The sequence below is a fragment of the Salmo trutta genome, chromosome 17 (genome assembly GCF_901001165.1).
Source record: "Salmo trutta chromosome 17, fSalTru1.1, whole genome shotgun sequence".
Lineage (NCBI taxonomy): Eukaryota > Metazoa > Chordata > Actinopteri > Salmoniformes > Salmonidae > Salmo > Salmo trutta.
The window spans coordinates 53,299,789-53,318,065 of NC_042973.1; the positions used below are offsets into that span (position 1 = coordinate 53,299,789).

The window sequence follows — 18,277 nt, forward strand, 5'->3', positions numbered from 1 at the left end:
TAGTCCTGAGGCATGGTCCTAGGGCTCAGGTCCTCCGAGAGAAAGAAAGAAAGAAAGAGAGAAAGAGAGAATTAGAGAGAGCATATTTAAATTCACACAGGACACCGGATAAGACAAGAGAAATACTCCAGATGTAACAGACTGACCCTAGCCCCCGACACATAAACTACTGCAGCATAAATACTGGAGGCTGAGACAGGAGGGATCAGAAGACACTGTGGCCCCATCCGATGATACCCCCGGACAGGGCCAAACAGGCAGGATATAACCCCACCCACTTTGCCAAAGCACAGCCCCCACACCACTAGAGGGATGTCTACAACCACCAACTTACCATCCTAAGAAAAGGCCGAGTATAGCCCACAAAGATTTCCGCTATGGCACAACCCAAGGGGGGGGGCGCCAACCCAGACAGGAAGACCACGTCAGTGACTCAACCCACTCAAGTGACGCACCCCTCCCATGGACGGCATGGAAGAACACCAGTAAGCCAGTGACTCAGCCCCTGTAATAGGGTTAGAGGCAGAGAATCCCAGTGGAAAGAGGGGAACCAGCAAGGCAGAGACAGCAAGGGCGGTTCGTTGCTCCAGCCTTTCCGTTCACCTTCACATTCCTGGGCCAGACTATACTTAATCATAGGACCTACTGAAGAGATAAGTCTTCAGTAAAGGCTTAAAGGTTGAGACTGAGTCTGCGTCTCTCACATGGGTAGGCAGACCATTCCATAAAAATGGAGCTCTATAGGAGAAAGCCCTACCTCCAGCCGTTTGCTTAGAAATTCTAGGGACAATTAGGAGGCCTGCGTCTTGTGACCGTAGCGTACGTGTAGGTATGTACGGCAGGACCATATCGGAAAGATAGGTAGGAGCAAGCCCATGTAATGCTTTGTAGGTTAGCAGTAAAACCTTGAAATCAGCCCTTGCCTTAACAGGAAGCCAGTGTAGGGAGGCTAGCACTGGAGTAATATGATCCATTTTTTTGGTTCTAGTCAGGATTCTAGCAGCCGTATTTAGCACTAACTGAAGTTTGTTTAGTGCTTTATCCGGGTAGCCGGAAAGTAGAGCATTGCAGTAGTCCAGCCTAGAAGTTACAAAAGCATGGATTAATTTTTCTGCGTCATTTTTGGACAGAAACTTTCTGATTTTTGCAATGTTACGTAGATGGAAAAAAGCTGTCCTTGAAACAGTCTTGATATGTTCTTCATAAGAGAGATCAGGGTCCAGAGTAATGCCGAGGTCCTTCACAGTTTTATTTGAGACGACTGTACAACCATCCAGATTAATTGTCAGATTCAACAGAAGATCTCTTTGTTTCTTGGGACCTAGAACAAGCATCCCTGTTTTGTCCGAGTTTAAAAGTAGAAAGTTTGCAGCCATCCACTTCTTTATGTCTGAAACACAGGCTTCTAGCGAGGGCAATTTTGGGGCTTCAACATGTTTCATTGAAATGTACAGCTGTGTGTCGTCCGCATAGCAGTGAAATTTAACATTATGTTTTCGAATGACATCCCCAAGAGGTAAAATATATAGTGAAAACAATAGTGGTCCTAAAACGGAACCTTGAGGAACACCGAAATTTACAATTGATTTGTCAGAGGACAAACCATTCACAGAGACAAACTGATATCTTTCCGACAGATAAGATCTAAACCAGGCCAGAACTTGTCCATGTAGACCAATTTGGGTTTCCAATCTCTCTAAAAGAATGTGGTGATCGATGGTATCAAAAGCGGCACTAAGATCTAGGAGCACGAGGACAGATGCAGAGCCTCAGTCTGACGTCATTAGAAGGTCATTTACCACCTTCAAAAGTGCAGTCACAGTGCTATGATGGGGTCTAAAACCAGACTGAAGCGTTTCGTATACATTCTTTGTCTTCAGGAACGCAGTGAGTTGCTGTGCAACAGCTTTTTCTAAAAATTTTGAGAGGAATGGAAGATTCGATATAGGCCGATTAGTTTTTTTATAATTTGTGGGTCAAGATTCGGATTTTTCAAGAGAGGCTTTATTACTGCCACTTTTAGTGAGCTTGGTACACATCCGGTGGATAGAGAGCCGTTTATTATGTTCAACATAGGAGGGCCAAGCACAGGAAGCAGCTCTTTCAGTAGTTTAGTTGGAATAGGGTCCAGTATGCAGCTTGAGGGTTTGGAGGCCATGATTATTTTCATCATTATGTCAAGAGATATAGTACTAAAACACTTTAGTATCTCCCTTGATCCTAGGTCCTGGCAGAGTTGTGCAGACTCAGGACAATGGAGCTTTGGAGGAATACCCAGATTTAAAGAGGAGTCCGTAATTTGCTTTCTAATGATCATGATCTTTTCCTCAAAGAAGTTCATAAATGTATTACTGCTGAAGTGAAAGCCATCCTCCATTTGCGAATGCTGCTTTTTAGTTAGCTTTGCGACAGTATTAAAAAGAAATTTCGGATTGTTCTTATTTTCCTCAATTAAGTTGGAAAAATAGGATGATCGAGCAGCAGTGAGGGCTCTTCGATACTGCACGGTACTGTCTTTCCAAGTTAGTCGGAAGACTTCCAGTTTGGTGTGGTGCCATTTCCGTTCCAATTTTCTGGAAGCTTGCTTTAGAGCTCGTGTATTTTCTGTATACCATGGAGCTAGTTTCTTATGACAGATGTTTTTAGTTTTTAGGGGTGCAACTGCATCTAGGGTATTGCGCAAGGTTAAATTGAGTTCCTCGGTTAGGTGGTTAACTGATTTTTGTCCTCTGACGTCCTTGGGTAGGCAGAGGGAGTCTGGAAGGGCATCAAGGAATCTTTGGGTTGTCTGAGAATTTATAGCACGACTTTTAATGCTCCTTGGTTGGGGTCTGAGCAGATTATTTGTTGCAATTGCAAACGCAATAAAATGGTGGTCCGATAATCCAGGATTATGAGGAAAAACATTAAGATCCACAACATTTATTCCATGGGACAAAACTAGGTCCAGAGTATGACTGTGGCAGTGAGTAGGTCCAGAGACATGTTGGACAAAACCCACTGAGTCGATGATGGCTCCGAAAGCCTTTTGGAGTGGGTCTGTGGACTTTTCCATGTGAATGTTAAAGTCACCAAAAATTAGAATATTATCTGCTTTGACTACAAGATCCGATAGGAATTCAGGGAACTCAGTGAGGAACATTGCATATGGCCCAGGAGGCCTGTAAACAGTAGCTATAAAAAGTGAGTGAGTATGCTGCATAGATTTCATGACTAGAAGCTCAAAAGACGAAAACGTCATTGTTTTTTTTTTTGTAAATTGAAATTTGCTATCGTAAATGTTAGCAACACCTCCGCCTTTGCCGGATGCACGGGGGTATGGTCACTAGTGTAACCAGGGGGTGAGGCCTCATTTAACACAGTAAATTCATCAGGCTTAAGCCATGTTTCAGTCAGGCCAATCACATCAAGATTATGATCAGTGATTAGTTCATTGACTATAACTGCCTTGGAAGTGAGGGATCTAACATTAAGTAACCCAATTTTGAGATGTGAAGTATCACAATCTCTTTCAATAATGGCAGGAATGGAGGAGGTCTTTATACTAGTGAGATTACTAAAGCGAACACCGGCATTTTTAATTTTGCCCAACCTAGATCGAGGCACAGACACGGTCTCAATGGGGAAAGTTGAGCTGACTACGCTGACTGTGCTAGTGGCAGACTCCAGTAAGCTGGCAGGCTGGCTAACAGCCTGCTGCCTGGCCTGCACCCTATTTCATTGTGGAGCTAGAGGAGTTAGAGCCCTGTCTATGTTCGTAGATAAGATGAGAGCACCCCTCCAGCTAGGATGGAGTCCGTCACTCCTCAACAGGCCAGGCTTGGTCCTGTTTGTGGGTGAGTCCCAGAAAGAGGGCCAATTATCTACAAATTCTATCTTTTGGGAGGGGCAGAACACAGTTTTCAACCAGCGATTGAGTTGTGAGACTCTGCTGTAGAGCTCATCACTCCCCCTAACTGGGAGGGGGCCAGAGACAATTAGTCGATGCCGACACATCTTTCTAGCTGATTTACACGCTGAAGCTATGTTGCGCTTGGTGACCTCTGACTGTTTCATCCTAACATCGTTGGTGCCGACGTGGATAACAATATCTCTATACTCTCTACACTCGCCAGTTTTAGCTTTAGCCAGCACCGTCTTTAGATTAGCCTTAACGTCGGTAGCCCTGCCACCTGGTAAACAGTGTATGATCGCTGGATGATTCGTTTTAAGTCTAATACTGCGGGTAATGGAGTCGCCAATGACTAGGGTTTTCAATTTGTCAGAGCTAATGGTGGGAGCCGTCGGCGTCTCAGACCCCACAGCGGGAGGAGTAGAGACCAGAGAAGTCTCGGCCTCCGACTCCGACTCGCTTAATGGGGAGAACCGGTTGAAAGTTTCTGTCGGCTGAATGAGCGACACCGGTTGAGCATTCCTACAGCGTTACCCTCCAGAAGCCATGAGAAAGTTGTCCGGCTGCGGGGACCGTGTGAGGGGGTTTATACTAACGTTACTATCTGTACTTGCTGGTGGCACAGACGCTGTTTCATCCTTTCCTACACTGAAATTACCCTTGCCTAACGATTGCGTCTGAAGCTGGGCTTGCAGCACAGCTATCCTTGCCGTAAGGCGATCGTTCTCCTGTATATTATAAGTACAACGACTGCAATTAGAAGGCATCATGTTATGGGCTGCTATCATTGAGGATGAGGTTGTTGGACCTTTTCGGGTTGAAGATGGACTGAAACTCAACTCCCAAACCTACTGCCAGTTTCTGGAAGATTCTTCCGTCAAACAGTGGTACAGGAAGAAGTCCTCAGCCTTCTAGAAGGCCATGATCTTTATGCAGGACAATGCTCCATCACATGCATCCAAGTACTCCACTGCTTGGCTAGTCAGCAAGGGCCTCAAAGATGCCTGAATAATGACCTGGCCCCCTTCCTCACCTGACTTAAATCCTATTGAGAACTTGTGGGCCCTTCTCAAACGTGAGATTTACAGTGATGGAAGACAATACACCTTTTTGAACAGCATTTGGGAGGCTGTGGTTGCTGCTTCAGCGAAAATTGATCGTGAACATTTACATTTACGTCATTTAGCAGACTCTCTTATCCAGAGCGACTTACAAATTGGTGCATTCACCTTATGATATCCAGTAGAACAACCACTTTACAATAGTACATCTATATCTTTTGGGGGGGAGGGTTAGAAGGATTACTTAATCCTATCCCAGGTATTCCTTAAAGAGGTGGGGTTTCAGGTGTCTCCGGAAGGTGGTGATTGACTCCGCTGTTCTGGCGTCGTGAGGGAGCTTGTTCCACCATTGCGGTGCCAGAGCAGCGAACAGTTTTGACTGGGCTGAGCGGGAACTGTGCTTCCGCAGAGGAAGGGAGGCAAGCAGGCCCGGGGGGGATGATGAACGCAGTGCCCTTCTTTTGGTGTAGGGACTGATCAGAGCCTGAAGGTACGGAGGTGCCGTTCCCCTCACAGCTCCGTAGGCAAGCACCATGGTCTTGTAGCAGATGCGAGCTTCAACTGGAAGCCAGTGGAGTGTGCGGAGGAGCGGGGTGACGTGAGAGAACTTGGGAAGGTTGAACACCAGACGGGCTGCGGCGTTCTGGATGAGTTGTAGGGGTTTAATGGCACAGGCAGGGTCACGCCAAGGCTCTTAGCACTCTGGGAGGAGGACACAATGGAGTTGTCAACCGTGATGGCGAGATCATGGAACGGGCAGTCCTTCCCCGGGAGGAAGAGCAGCTCCGTCTTGCCGAGGTTCAGCTTGAGGTGGTGATCTGTCATCCACACTGATATGACTGCCAGACACGCAGAGATGCGATTCGCCACCTGGTTATCAGAAGGGGGAAAGGAGAAGATTAATTGTGTGTCGTCTGCGTAGCAATGATAGGAGAGACCATGTGAGGATATGACAGAGCCAAGTGACTTGGTGTATAGCGAGAATAGGAGAGGGCCTAGAACTGAGCCCTGGGGGACACCAGTGGTGAGAGCACGTGGTGCGGAGACGGATTCTCGCCACGCCACCTGGTAGGAGCGACCTATCAGGTAGGACGCAATCCAAGAGTGAGCCGTGCCGGAGATGCCCAACTCGGAGAGGGTGGAGAGGAGGATCTGATGGTTCACAGTATCAAAGGCAGCAGATAGGTCTAGAAGGATGAGAGCAGAGGAGAGAGAGTTAGCTTTAGCTGTGCGGAGCGCCTCCGTGACACAGAGAAGAGCAGTCTCAGTTGAATGACCAGTCTTGAGACCTGACTGATTTGGATCAAGAAGGTCATTCTGAGAGAGATAGTAAGAGAGCTGGCCAAGGACGACACGCTCAAGAGTTTTGGAGAGAAAAGAAAGAAGGGATACTGGTCTGTAGTTGTTGACATTGGAGGGATCGAGTGTAGGTTTTTTGAGAAGGGGTGCAACTCTCGCTCTCTTGAAGATGGAAAGGACGTAGCCAGCGGTCAAGGATGAGTTGATGAGCATGGTGGGGTAAGGGAGAAGGTCTCCGGAAATGGTCTGGAGAAGAGAGGAGGGGATAGGGTCAAGTGGGCAGGTTATTGGGCGGCCGGCCGTCACAAGTCGCAAGATTTCATCTGGAGAGAGAGGGGAGAAAGAGGTCAAAGCATAGGGTAGGGCAATGTGAGCAGGACCAGCGGTGTCGTTTGACTTAACAAACGAGGATCGGATGTCGTCAACCTTCTTTTCAATATGGTTGACAAAGTCATCCACAGAGAGGGGGGAGGGGGAGGAGGATTCAGGAGGGAGGAGAAGGTAGCAAAGAGCTTCCTAGGGTTAGAGGCAGATGCTTGGAATTTAGAGTGGTAGAAAGTGGCTTTAATAACAGCAGAAACAGAGGAAGAAAATGTGGAGAGGAGGGAGTGAAAAGATGCCAGGTCCGCAGGGAGGCTAGTTTTCCTCCATTTTCGCTCGGCTGCCCGGAGCCCTGTTCTGTGAGCTCGCAATGAGTCGTCAAGCCACAGAGCAGGAGGGGAGGACCGAGCCGGCCGGGTGGATAGGGGACATAGAGAGTCAAAGGATGCAGAAAGGGAGGAGAGGAGGGTTGAGGAGGCAGAATCAGGAGATTGGTTGGAGAAGGATTGAGCAGAGGGAAGAAATTATAGGATGGAAGAGGAGAGAGTAGCAGGAGAGAGAGAGCGAGAGGGAAAAGGATACAAGGTAGTGGTCGAAGACTTGGAGGGGAATTGCAGTGAGATTAGTAGAAGAACAGCATCTAGTAAAGATGAGGTCAAGTGTATTGCCTGCCTTGTGAGTAGGGGGGGACGGTGAGAGGGTGAGGTCAAAAGAGGAGAGGAGTGGAAAGAAGGAGGCAGAGAGAAATGAGTCAAAGGTAGACGTAGGGAGGTTAAAGTCACCCAGAATTGTGAGGGGTGAGCCATCCTCAGGAAAGGAACTTATCAAGGCGTCAAGCTCATTGATGAACTCTCCAAGGGAACCTGGAGGGCTATAAATGATAAGGATGTTAATTAAAACCTCTTACATCTAGACGTTCCGCTAGCGGAACACCACTCCAATATCCAATGATAGGGCGTGGCGTGAAATACAAACTCCTCGAAAATCCGAAAACTTCCATTTTTCAGACATATGACTATTTTACACCATTTTAAAGACAAGACTCTCCTTTATCTAACCACACTGTCCAATTTCAAAAAGGCTTTACAACGAAAGCAAAGCATTAGATTATGTCAGCAGAGTACCCAGCCAGAAATAATCAGACACCCATTTTTCAAGCAAGCATATAATGTCACAAAAACAAAACCACAGCTAAATGCAGCACTAACCTTTGATGATCTTCATCAGATGACACTCCTAGGACATTATGTTATACAATACATGCATGTTTTGTTCAATCAAGTACATATTTATATCAAAAACCAGCTTTTTACATTAGCATGTGACGTTCAGAACTAGCATTTACTAAATTACTCACGATAAACGTTGACAAAAAACATAACAATTATTTTAAGAATCATAGATACAGAACTCCTTTATGCAATCGCGGTGTCCGATTTTAAAATAGCTTTTCTGTCACGTCCTGACCAGCAGAGGGAGCAATTGTATTAGTTTTGCTCAGGACGTGGCAGGGTTTTTGTGTGTTAAGTGTTGTGTTGGTGATTGGACTCCCAATTGAAGGCAGGTGTGTTGAGTTGCCTTTGATTGGGAGTCCTATATAGTAGTGTGTGTTTTTCTTTGGGGTTGTGGGTAGTTGTTTTTGCACTGCGTTAGTTAGCCTGCAAAACTGTTGCTGTCTTGTTTATTGTTTTTTCCTGTGGATGCCTTACTTGAGTATTAAAAAACTATGAGTATCCACATTCCCGCTGCGCCTTGGTCCATTTTTGAAGACAGCTGTGACAGAACTACCCACCACAACAGGACCAAGCAGCGGAGGAATGCTGGCGAGGACTGGGGAACACAGCGGTTAAGGCAACCCGAGAGGCAGCCCCAATAATTTTTTTGGCGGGGGCACCAGGGCTGTTTGACGGGGCGAGGATGGAGCCCCAGGCCAGCTCCCCGTACCCTGTTTAGGCTGAAACAGACTGGACAGGTCCCGTGCTTTGGGGTTGGGGCTGTGGTGAAGCCTGGGATTTTCAGGCCGGTAGGCACAATACCAGCGCCCCGCTTGTGCCAGGGCGAAGTGAGCGTCGAGCCTGAAGGGGTGATGCCAACCCTGCGCTCAAGACCGCCAGTGCGCCTTTACGGTCCGGTGTTTCCCGCTATACGCACTAGCATGGAGGTGCCAGAGTGGCCCGACTGCCCGGAGCTGCCAGAGTGGCCCGACTGCCCGGAGCTGCCAGAGTGGCCCGACTGCCCGGAGCTGCCAGAGTGGCCCGACTGTCCTCCGGCCCAGCCCGAGTGGCCCGCCTGTCCTCCGGCCCAGCCCGAGTGGCCAGCCTGTCCTCCGGCCCAGCCCGAGTGGCCCGCCTGTCCTCCGGCCCAGCCCGAGTGGCCCGCCTGTCCTCCGGCCCAGCCAGAGTGGCCCGCCTGTCCTCCGGCCCAGCCAGAGTGGTCCGTCTGCCAGGGTCAGCCCGAGTGGCCCGTCTGCCCGGCGCAGCAATCGGCGCCACCGAAGTGGGCGACGCCGAAGGTGGAGCGAGGTCCACGTCCCGCACCTGAGCCACCTCCAGGATAGGTGGGTTGGGGAGGGAGGGTGTAGCACAGTGCCGTCGTTGACGGCAGCCACCCTCCCTTATTGTTTAGGGGTTATTGTTTATTGGTTTTGTTGGGGTATTGGGGATTTTTTTGTGTTTTCTTTTTTAAGGTGCATTCCGGGGTCTGCACCTTGAGGGGGGGGGGTACTGTCACGTCCTGACCAGCAGAGGGAGCAATTGCATTAGTTTTGGTCAGGACGTGGCAGGGTTTTTGTGTGTTAAGTGTTGTGTTGGTGATTGGACTCCCAATTGAAGGCAGGTGTGTTGAGTTGCCTTTGATTGGGAGTCCTATATAGTAGTGTGTGTTTTTCTTTGGGGTTGTGGGTAGTTGTTTTTGCACTGCGTTAGCCTGCAAAACTGTTGCTGTCTTGTTTATTGTTTTTTCCTGTGGATGCCTTACTTGAGTATTAAAAAACTATGAGTATCCACATTCCCGCTGCGCCTTGGTCCATTTTTGAAGACAGCTGTGACATTTTTGGTGAAAGCACATTTTGCAATATTCTGAGTAGATAGCTCGCCATCACGGGCTAGCTAAATTGACACCCACCAAGTTTGGTACTCACCAAACTCAGATTTACTATAAGAAAAATTGGATTACCTTTGCTGTTCTTCGTCAGAATGCACTCCCAGGACTTCTACTTCAACAACAAATGTTGGTTTGGTTCCAAATAATCCATAGTTATGTCCAAATAGCGGCGTTTTGTTTGTGCGTTCAAGACACTATCCGAAGGGTAACGAAGGGTGACGCGCGGACGCGTATCGTGACAAAAAAATTCAAAATATTCCATTACCGTACTTCGAAGCATGTCAAATGCTGTTTAAAATCAATTTTTATGCGATTTTTCTCGTAAAATAGCGATAATATTCCAACCGGGAGTTGTTGTTTTCGTTCAAAGACTGAAAAAGTAAAATGGACTCTTCACGTGCCTGCGCGCACCCGTCTCATTGTTCTCAGATCGACCACTTACCAAATGCGCTACTGTTTTTCAGCCAGTAACTGCAGAGTCATCATTCAACGTTCTGGCGCCTTCTGAGAGCCTATGGGAGCCTTAGAAAGTGTCACGTTACAGCAGAGATCCTTTGTTTTGGATAGAGATGACAAAGAAGGCCAAGAAATGGTCAGACAGGGTACTTCCTGTACAGAATCTTCTCAGGTTTTGGCCTGCCATTTGAGTTCTGTTATACTCACAGACACCATTCAAACAGTTTTAGAAACTTTGGAGTGTTTTCTATCCAAAGCTAATAATTATATGCATATTCTAGTTTCTGTGCAGGAGTAATAACCAGATTAAATCGGGTACGTTTTTTATCCGGCCGTGAAAATACTGCCCCCTATCCATAACAAGTTAAGCTTGAATGGGCTAGTGACTGTGACAGCATGGAATTCAAAGGAGGAGATAGACAGACAGATGAGTCAGGGGAGAAAAAGAGAATGTCCACTTGGGAGAGATGAGGATTCCAGTGCCACCACCCCGCTGACCAGATGCTCTTGGGGTATGCGAGAACCCGTGTTCAAACGAGGAGAGAGCAGAAGGAGTAGCAGTGTTTTTTGTGGTAATCCATGTTTCCGTCAGCGCCAAGAAGTCGAGGGACTGGAGGGTAGCATAGGCTGAGATGAATTCTGCCTTGTTGGCCGCAGACCGGCAGTTCCAGAGGCTGCCGGAGACCTGGAATTCCACGTGGGTCGTGCGCACTGGGACCACCCAGGTTAGAGTGGTAGCGGCCATGCGGTGTGAAGCGTTTGTGTGGCCTGTACAGAGAGGAGAGAACAGGGATAGACAGACACATACTTGACAGGCTACAGGAGAGGCTACACTAATGCAAAGGAGATTGGAATGAAAATTAACTAAACAACTGGGGAAGCAAGAGAGCAGGGCCTCCCTCACTAACCATTCACTGAAACACTCAAATATAACTTTTCCAACTTCCACTTTAGAAATTATAATTTTTCTAAGCTACAGTGGTTCAATGTTTCCAGGAATAGGCTCAAACTTAGTTTATTCAGCTAGATAACTTTGTACAGTATTCTTCCGTGAAACCCACCCAGTGCACCGTGTCCTATGACGCCGTAGCTAACTAGCATGTTTACATCCAATAAAACACATATAGCACCAATACCTGGTTACAACAAACTACCAATGGATCATTCGTGTCCGTGTCTAGTTCCTTTCATAACGCAGAAGTAATTAAACGTTGGCTAGCTAACACAAAGTCAGTCCTGCTAGCTACACAAGTGGACTACACAACTCGAAAGTTCAGAAATGTAAGCTTACGTTGCAAAAATCTTATTGACTAAAAATGATACAGTACTGCTAGCTGGTAGAGTTGGCTAGCTAGCAGTGGTTGCGTTTACCTTTATCTTTTATCTTTGATACAGAGACAACTATGTAGCTAGCTAACATTACACTAATCAAATCATTCCGTTGTAATGTATTTAGTTTCAACAGTACTGCTAGTTGGTAAAGTTGGCTAGCTAGCAGTGGCTGTGGTGTTGTGGTGTAGACGCCGTTTGAAAAACGGCGCGAACGAATGAATACAGCTGGCTAGCTAACCTTGTTAGTTTCTCAAAGTTAGTTTCTCAAAGCTACACCTACACCTTTAGCTACACCTTTATCCTTGATGCAAAGACAACTATGTAGCTAGCTAGCTAACATTACACTAATCAAATCGTTCCGTTGTTCCGTTGTAATGTAATGTAATGAAATGTAATATTACCCGCGGAGCGAAGTACAGCACGACTACTCACTCCAACAGATCAAGAAACTGACAGACTCCATGGATGGAAGGCTCATGGCAGTTATTGAAAATAAGGGTGGCTATATTGGTCACTGAATATTTTTGAAAGGCCAAAAATGTTATAATTGTCATTTTGTGTTACTTATCTGTTACACTTACTCTAAAAATTGAGAATAAACAAGTGAGTTGAGAGAAATAATTTTTGTAATTTAGTTGCCTAATAATTGTGCACACTTATATATTTCCCTGAGAAAGACAAAACTCACTTTTCCTTTGTTAAACATTCAGGTTTGAGGTTCAATAACATTTTGGATTGACTGAGAGCATTGTGTTTGTTCAACAATAAAATTAATCCAGAGGAATTCAATTTGCCTAATAATTGTGCACGCAGTGTATATGTTCCAAAGGTCTGCATCAGTGGCTTGTAGGCTATGTGTGGAAGCCAGGAGATGCTAAATGTGTTTATGTTAATTAACGGTCAATTACTGTTAGACCGACAGTTATTTGCTTGACAATCACCAGCTGACGAAATGTGTGACCGCCACAGCCCTAGTTATGATGCTGGCTTAAAATGATGTATTATGAATGCTAGGTCTCCTCACCATGTAGTCTTTCTCTCTCCCTCTAGGTGTAGCCTCAGAGTTTGTAGTGAACACCTGTAATGCTGGGTCGGGTGCCCTGTCCGTGACCATCGACGGTCCCTCAAAGGTGAAGATGGACTGTTCCGATTGCCTTGATGGCTACAAGGTCATCTACACACCCATGGCCCCCGGCAACTATCTCATCACCATCAAATATGGAGGACCCAACCATATAGTGGGCAGCCCATTCAAAGCCAAAGTCACAGGTGTGTGTTCGGTGTGACGTGTGTGTGCAGCTTGACTGCCAGATCTTGATGAAAAGGATGTTAAAGGTTAGAGGTATAAAATGAGACACTCTGAAATGTTCAAAGTTCCTAGAAATTATGTAATGAATACGTAGTATATAAATAACAAATTACGTAAATGTTACATAAATAAAAAAATTCTCTCATCGGGATTGTAAATTGAATAGTCACTGTGCTGAAGACTGAGTGCATCCTCTGAAGCACCGGCAAAATGTAGAAAATAAGGCTAGATACTGTATGTTGTTGTGAAGTTACAAAGAATCCCTCCTAGTGTGAGGAATCTATGCTGTATGAATATGTTGAGATGGGGAAAACAGTAGCCTACAGGTTAACAGTGTTGTTCTAAGTAGCCTCCATTCATGGTGCTCTTGTTTGTTCTGAGGAGGGGAGGTGAGGTGGAGGGGAGGTGTTAGATTATGTTATGTCTGGTTTGAGTCGTGACTGCAGCTCTTTTGTAACATGTCTCCCTCCCTCAGGTACCCGTCTGTCTGGTGGTCACAGCCTTCACGAGACGTCCTCGGTCCTGGTAGAGACGATCACTAAGACGTCCAAGTTAGCAGGAGCGTACAGTACCTCGTCCTCCTCAAAACTGACCTCTGACGCCAGCAAGGTGGTGTGTCGAGGCGGTGGGCTCACCAAGGCTCTGGTTGGACAGAAGAATATATTCAATGTGGACTGCAGCAAAGCAGGTGAGAAGAACAGACTCGAGGAATAGATACACACATCAATATGTAACACACACACACTCCTCTAGTACCATTCCTAACCCTCCCCTCTTCCAGGTACTAACATGTTGCTGGTGGGAGTGCACGGTCCCAGGACGCCCTGTGAAGAGGTGTACGTTAAACACATGGGCAACCGCCTGTACAACGTCACCTACGCTGTCAAAGACAAGGACAACTACACCGTTATCGTCAAGTGGGGGGATGGCAGTGTCCCAGGTAGCCCCTTCAAAGTAGCTGTGCCCTGAAATAACTCTGTTCTCCAAACCTTGAAATCTCACCCCTGACCCCCATTTCACCCCCACAATGCTCCGCTACTCCGCTACACTCTTCAATGGACGACTGTAGAACGAACCTCCTCTCTCAATATGCACAAAAAAATGCAAGGGAGTTTTTCTCTCCCTCTCCCCTATAAGGAAAAAATAAGATTTCAACCTTTATTTAAAAATTATTAACTCTAACTGTTACTGTTTAGAGAAAAGTTGTCGGTGACTAGTGTGGTGTCATAGAGTTGGAAAGAGGGCACTCCTATATTTTGCTATTAATCGTTTCTGTAACTGCATGGGCAGTGCGCCGTCTATCGATCGCTGTGTACTGTAGATGTGTTCCAAGTCATGTTGGTCAAAGTATTTTGATTGGTCCCAAGACCCTGTTTGACCAATAGAAAGGGATTGTTGTGTAGCAAAGGATGCCTTAATGTGTGAATGTTATAAACAGAAGATAATTTGCTATTAAACAGTATTAAATAACGTGTGGTTTTGTATGCTTAAAAAAAGAGAAACATGTCATTTTGTTATATTAACCTATAATTTTTGTCAAACTTTGCAGATATAATAAAGATTTAACTGCTGCCTTGACAAAACACAAGTGGGTTTATTTTGTGATTTTGACTGAATGTGAGTGTCATTATGAACTCGCCCTGGGGCTTTTCTAGGATTTTAAGACATTTTGGGCTTAGCCCAGAGCCGGTAGGGGGATCCGGGGGCATCCTCCCCTGGCAAAAAAAGAAGGAATTTCAATAGTTAAATGCATGAATTTTGGTGCACTTTTGAGATGAGCATTGAGAGTGTAGACGTTGAGAGATTAGATATTTTTCAGGTAATTTGCACCTTCCCACCTTCCACAGCAGACACTGCCAGTACTTAATTAAAGTAACTACTGTGGATCTCTCTACTCTGGAACACATACATCTAGAGTGTATTGTCAAAAATCTCTCAAACATAGACTCTGACTTGTCCAATGAGCCAAACTGATTAAAGAATCACACAGTACACACACACACACACACACACACACACACACACACACACACACACACACACACACACACACACACACACACACACACACACACACACACACACACACACACACAGAGTGCAGTAATTAGAATCGATAGAGCACCTTTAAGTGTTACAGTCTACTGCGTACTCACCCCTCCTCTGCCTCTCTCCATCGCTTTTTCCATGTCTGTCACGCCCTGGCCATAGAGAGGGTTTTATTCTCTATTTTGGTTAGGCCAGGGTGTGACTAGGGTGGACATTCTATGTTCCTTGTTCTATGTTTTGGTATGTATTTGTTTTGGCCGGGTATGGTTCTCAATCAGGGACAGCTGTCTATCGTTGTCTCTGATTGGGAACCATACTTAGGTAGCCTTTTCCCACAGGGTTGGTGTGGGTAGTTGTTTTCTGTTTGGTGTGTTCACCTGACAGAGCTGTTGCATTTTGTTCCACTTTGTTTTTTGGTTGCAGTGTTCAAGTTATTAATAAACATCATGAACACGTTCCACGCTGCGCTTTGGTCTACTCCTTCTTCCAAAGACAACCGTTACAGAACTACCCACCACCAACGGACCAAGCAGCGTGGTAAGAAGGACTCCTGGACATGGGAGGATATCCTGGATGGCAAAGGATCCTACACATGGGAGGAGATCCTGGTTGGAAGGGATCGCCTCCCATGGGAACAGGTGGAGGTAGCCAGGAGAGTGGAGGCAGCAGGAGAGGGAAGCGAACGTTATGCGGGAACACGGCTGGGAAGGAAGCCCGAGAGGCAGCCCCCCCCCAAAAAATGTGTGGGGGGGGGGGCACACGGGGAGATTGGCGGAGTCAGGCTATAGACCTGAGCCAACTCCCCGTGCTTACCGGAAGCAGCGTGGTACTGGTCAGCGCACGGTGAAGCGCACGGTGTCTCCTGTACGCGCTCATAGCCCGGTGCGCTATAGGCCAGCCCCCCGCAAGTGCCATGCTAGAGTGGGCATCGAGCCAGGGCGGATTGTGCCAGCTCAGTGCGTCTGGTCTCCAGTGCGCCGTTTCGGCCCAGGGTATCCTGCGCCGGCTCTGCGTACTGTGTTTCCGGGGTGCTGGGAGGGCTCAGTTCATCCTGTGCCTGCGCTCCGCCCGTGCCGGGCGAAAGTGGGCATTCAGCCTGGAAGAGTGGTGTCAAGCCTACGCACCAGATCTCCAGTGCTCCCCCACAGCCCGGTCTATCCTGTGCCTCCTCCACGGACCAGGCCTCCAGTAGGTCTCCCTAGCCTTGTGAATCCTGTGCCTGCACATTGCGCACCGCTCCCGAGCATACTACTCGCCAATGTCCCGTCTCTTGACAACAAGGTAGACAAGATCCGAGCAAGGGTAGCATTACTCGAGACACGCTATCTGAGTAGGTACAGCCACCTGGTTTATTCACGCATCGCGCCGACAGAAACAAGCATCTCTCTGGTAAGAAGAAGGGTGGGGGTGTATGCCTTATGAATAACGAGATGGGGTGTGATCATAACAACATACAGGAACTCAAGTCATTTTGTTCACCTGACTTAGAATTCCTCACTATCAAATGCCGACCGCATTATCTACCAAGAGAATTCTCTTCGATTATAACAACAGCCGTGTATATCCCCCCCAAGCAGACACATCGACGGCCCTGAAAGAACTTCATTGGACTCTATGTAAACTGGATACCACATATCCTGAGACTGCATTTATTGTAGCCGGGGATTTTAACAAGGCTAATCTGAAAACAACGCTCCCCAAATTCTATCAACATATCGGTTCTGCTACCAGGGGTAGCAAAACCCTAGACCACTGTTATTCTAACTTCCGCGACGCATATAAAGCCCTCCCTCGCCCTCCCTTTGGAAAAGCTGACCACGACTCCATTTTGTTGCTCCCAGCCTATAGACAGAAATTAAAACAGGAAGCTCCCGCCCTCAGGTCTGTTCAACGCTGGTCTAACCAATCGGATTCCACGCTTCAAGATTGCTTCGATCACGTGGACTGGGATATGTTCCGCATTGCTGCGAACAACAACATTGACGAATACCCTGACTCGGTGTGCGAGTTCATTAACCTGTTATGGATAGGGGGCAGTATTTTCACGGCCGGATAAAAAACGTACCCGATTTAATCTGATTATTACTCCTGCCCAGAAACTAGAATATGCATATAATTATTGGCTTTGGATAGAAAACACTCCAAAGTTTCTAAAACTGTTTGAATGGTGTCTGTGAGTATCACAGAACTCATTTGGCAGGCAAAAACCTGAGAAGATTCCTTACAGGAAGTGCCCTCTCTGACAAGATCTTGTTCTTCTTGTCTCTGTTTATTGAAGACTGAGGATCTTTGCTGTAACGTGACACTTCCTACGGCTCCCATAGGCTCTCAGAGCTTGGGAAAAAGCTGAATGATATCGAGGCAGCCCCAGGCTGAAACACATTTGCGCGTTTGGCAAGTGGTCTATCAGCGGACAATGGGACTCATGCTCGTGCACGAGACGACACCATGTTTTTATTCTATCGTCTTTGAACGGATACAACGACTCCAGGTCGGAATATTATCGCTTTTTTATGAGAAAATGGCATAAAAATTGATTTTAAACAGCGGTTGACATGCTTCGAAGTACGGTAATGGAATATTTAGAAATTTTTTGTCACGAAATGCGTCGTGCTCGTAACCCTTCTTTACCATTCGGATAGTGTCTTGAACGCACGAACAAAACGCTGCTGTTTGGATATAACAATGGATTATTTGGGACCAAACCAACATTTGTTATTGAAGTAGAAGTCCTGGGAGTGCATTCTGACGAAGAACACCAAAGGTAATAACATTTTTCTTATAGTAAATCTGACTTTGGTCAGGGCTAAACTTGGTCGGTGTCTAAATGGCTAGCCGTGATGGCTGGGCTATCTACTGAGAATATTGCAAAATGTGCTTTCACCGAAAGCTATTTTAAAATCGGACATATCGAGTGCATAGAGGAGTTCTGTATCTATAATTCTTAAAATAATTTTTATGTTTTTTGTGAACGTTTATCGTGAGTAATTTAGTAAATTCACCGGAAGTTTGCGGGGGGTATGCTAGTTCTGAACGTCACATGCTAATGTAAAAAAGCTGTTTTTTGATATAAATATGAACTTGATTGAACAAAACATGCATGCATTGTATAACATAATGTCCTAGGGTTGTCATCTGATGAAGATCATCAAAGGTTAGTGCTGCATTTAGCTGTGGTTTTGTTTTTTGTGACATTATATGCTAGCTTGAAAAATGGGTGTCTGGTTATTTCTGGCTGGGTACTCTGCTGACATAATCTAATGTTTTGCTTTCGCTGTAAAGCCTTTTTGAAATCGGACAGTGTGGTTAGATTAACGAGAGTCTTGTCTTTTAAAATGGTGTAAAAAGGTGTAAAAAGTTTTCGGATTTTAGAGGAGTTTGTATTTCGCGCCACGCCCATCATTGGATATTGGAGCAGGTGTTCCGCTAGCGGAACGTCTAGATGTAAGACGTTAA

The 18,277-nt window shown here is 46.3% G+C and overlaps 1 protein-coding gene across 1 annotated transcript in view; it reads left to right on the forward strand.

Annotated features, from left to right (window-relative positions):
- LOC115152412 (filamin-C) overlaps positions 1 to 14,355 on the forward strand; it is a 76,061-nt gene extending 61,706 nt beyond the window's left edge. Inside the window, exons 40-42 of the mRNA XM_029697266.1 lie at positions 12,514 to 12,732; positions 13,248 to 13,460; positions 13,554 to 14,355. Of these exons, the coding sequence (XP_029553126.1) occupies positions 12,514 to 12,732; positions 13,248 to 13,460; positions 13,554 to 13,741 (620 nt within the window). The 3' untranslated portion in view covers positions 13,742 to 14,355. The remainder of the gene's footprint in view (positions 1 to 12,513; positions 12,733 to 13,247; positions 13,461 to 13,553) is intronic.
- The last annotated feature ends 3,922 nt before the right edge of the window (positions 14,356 to 18,277 follow it).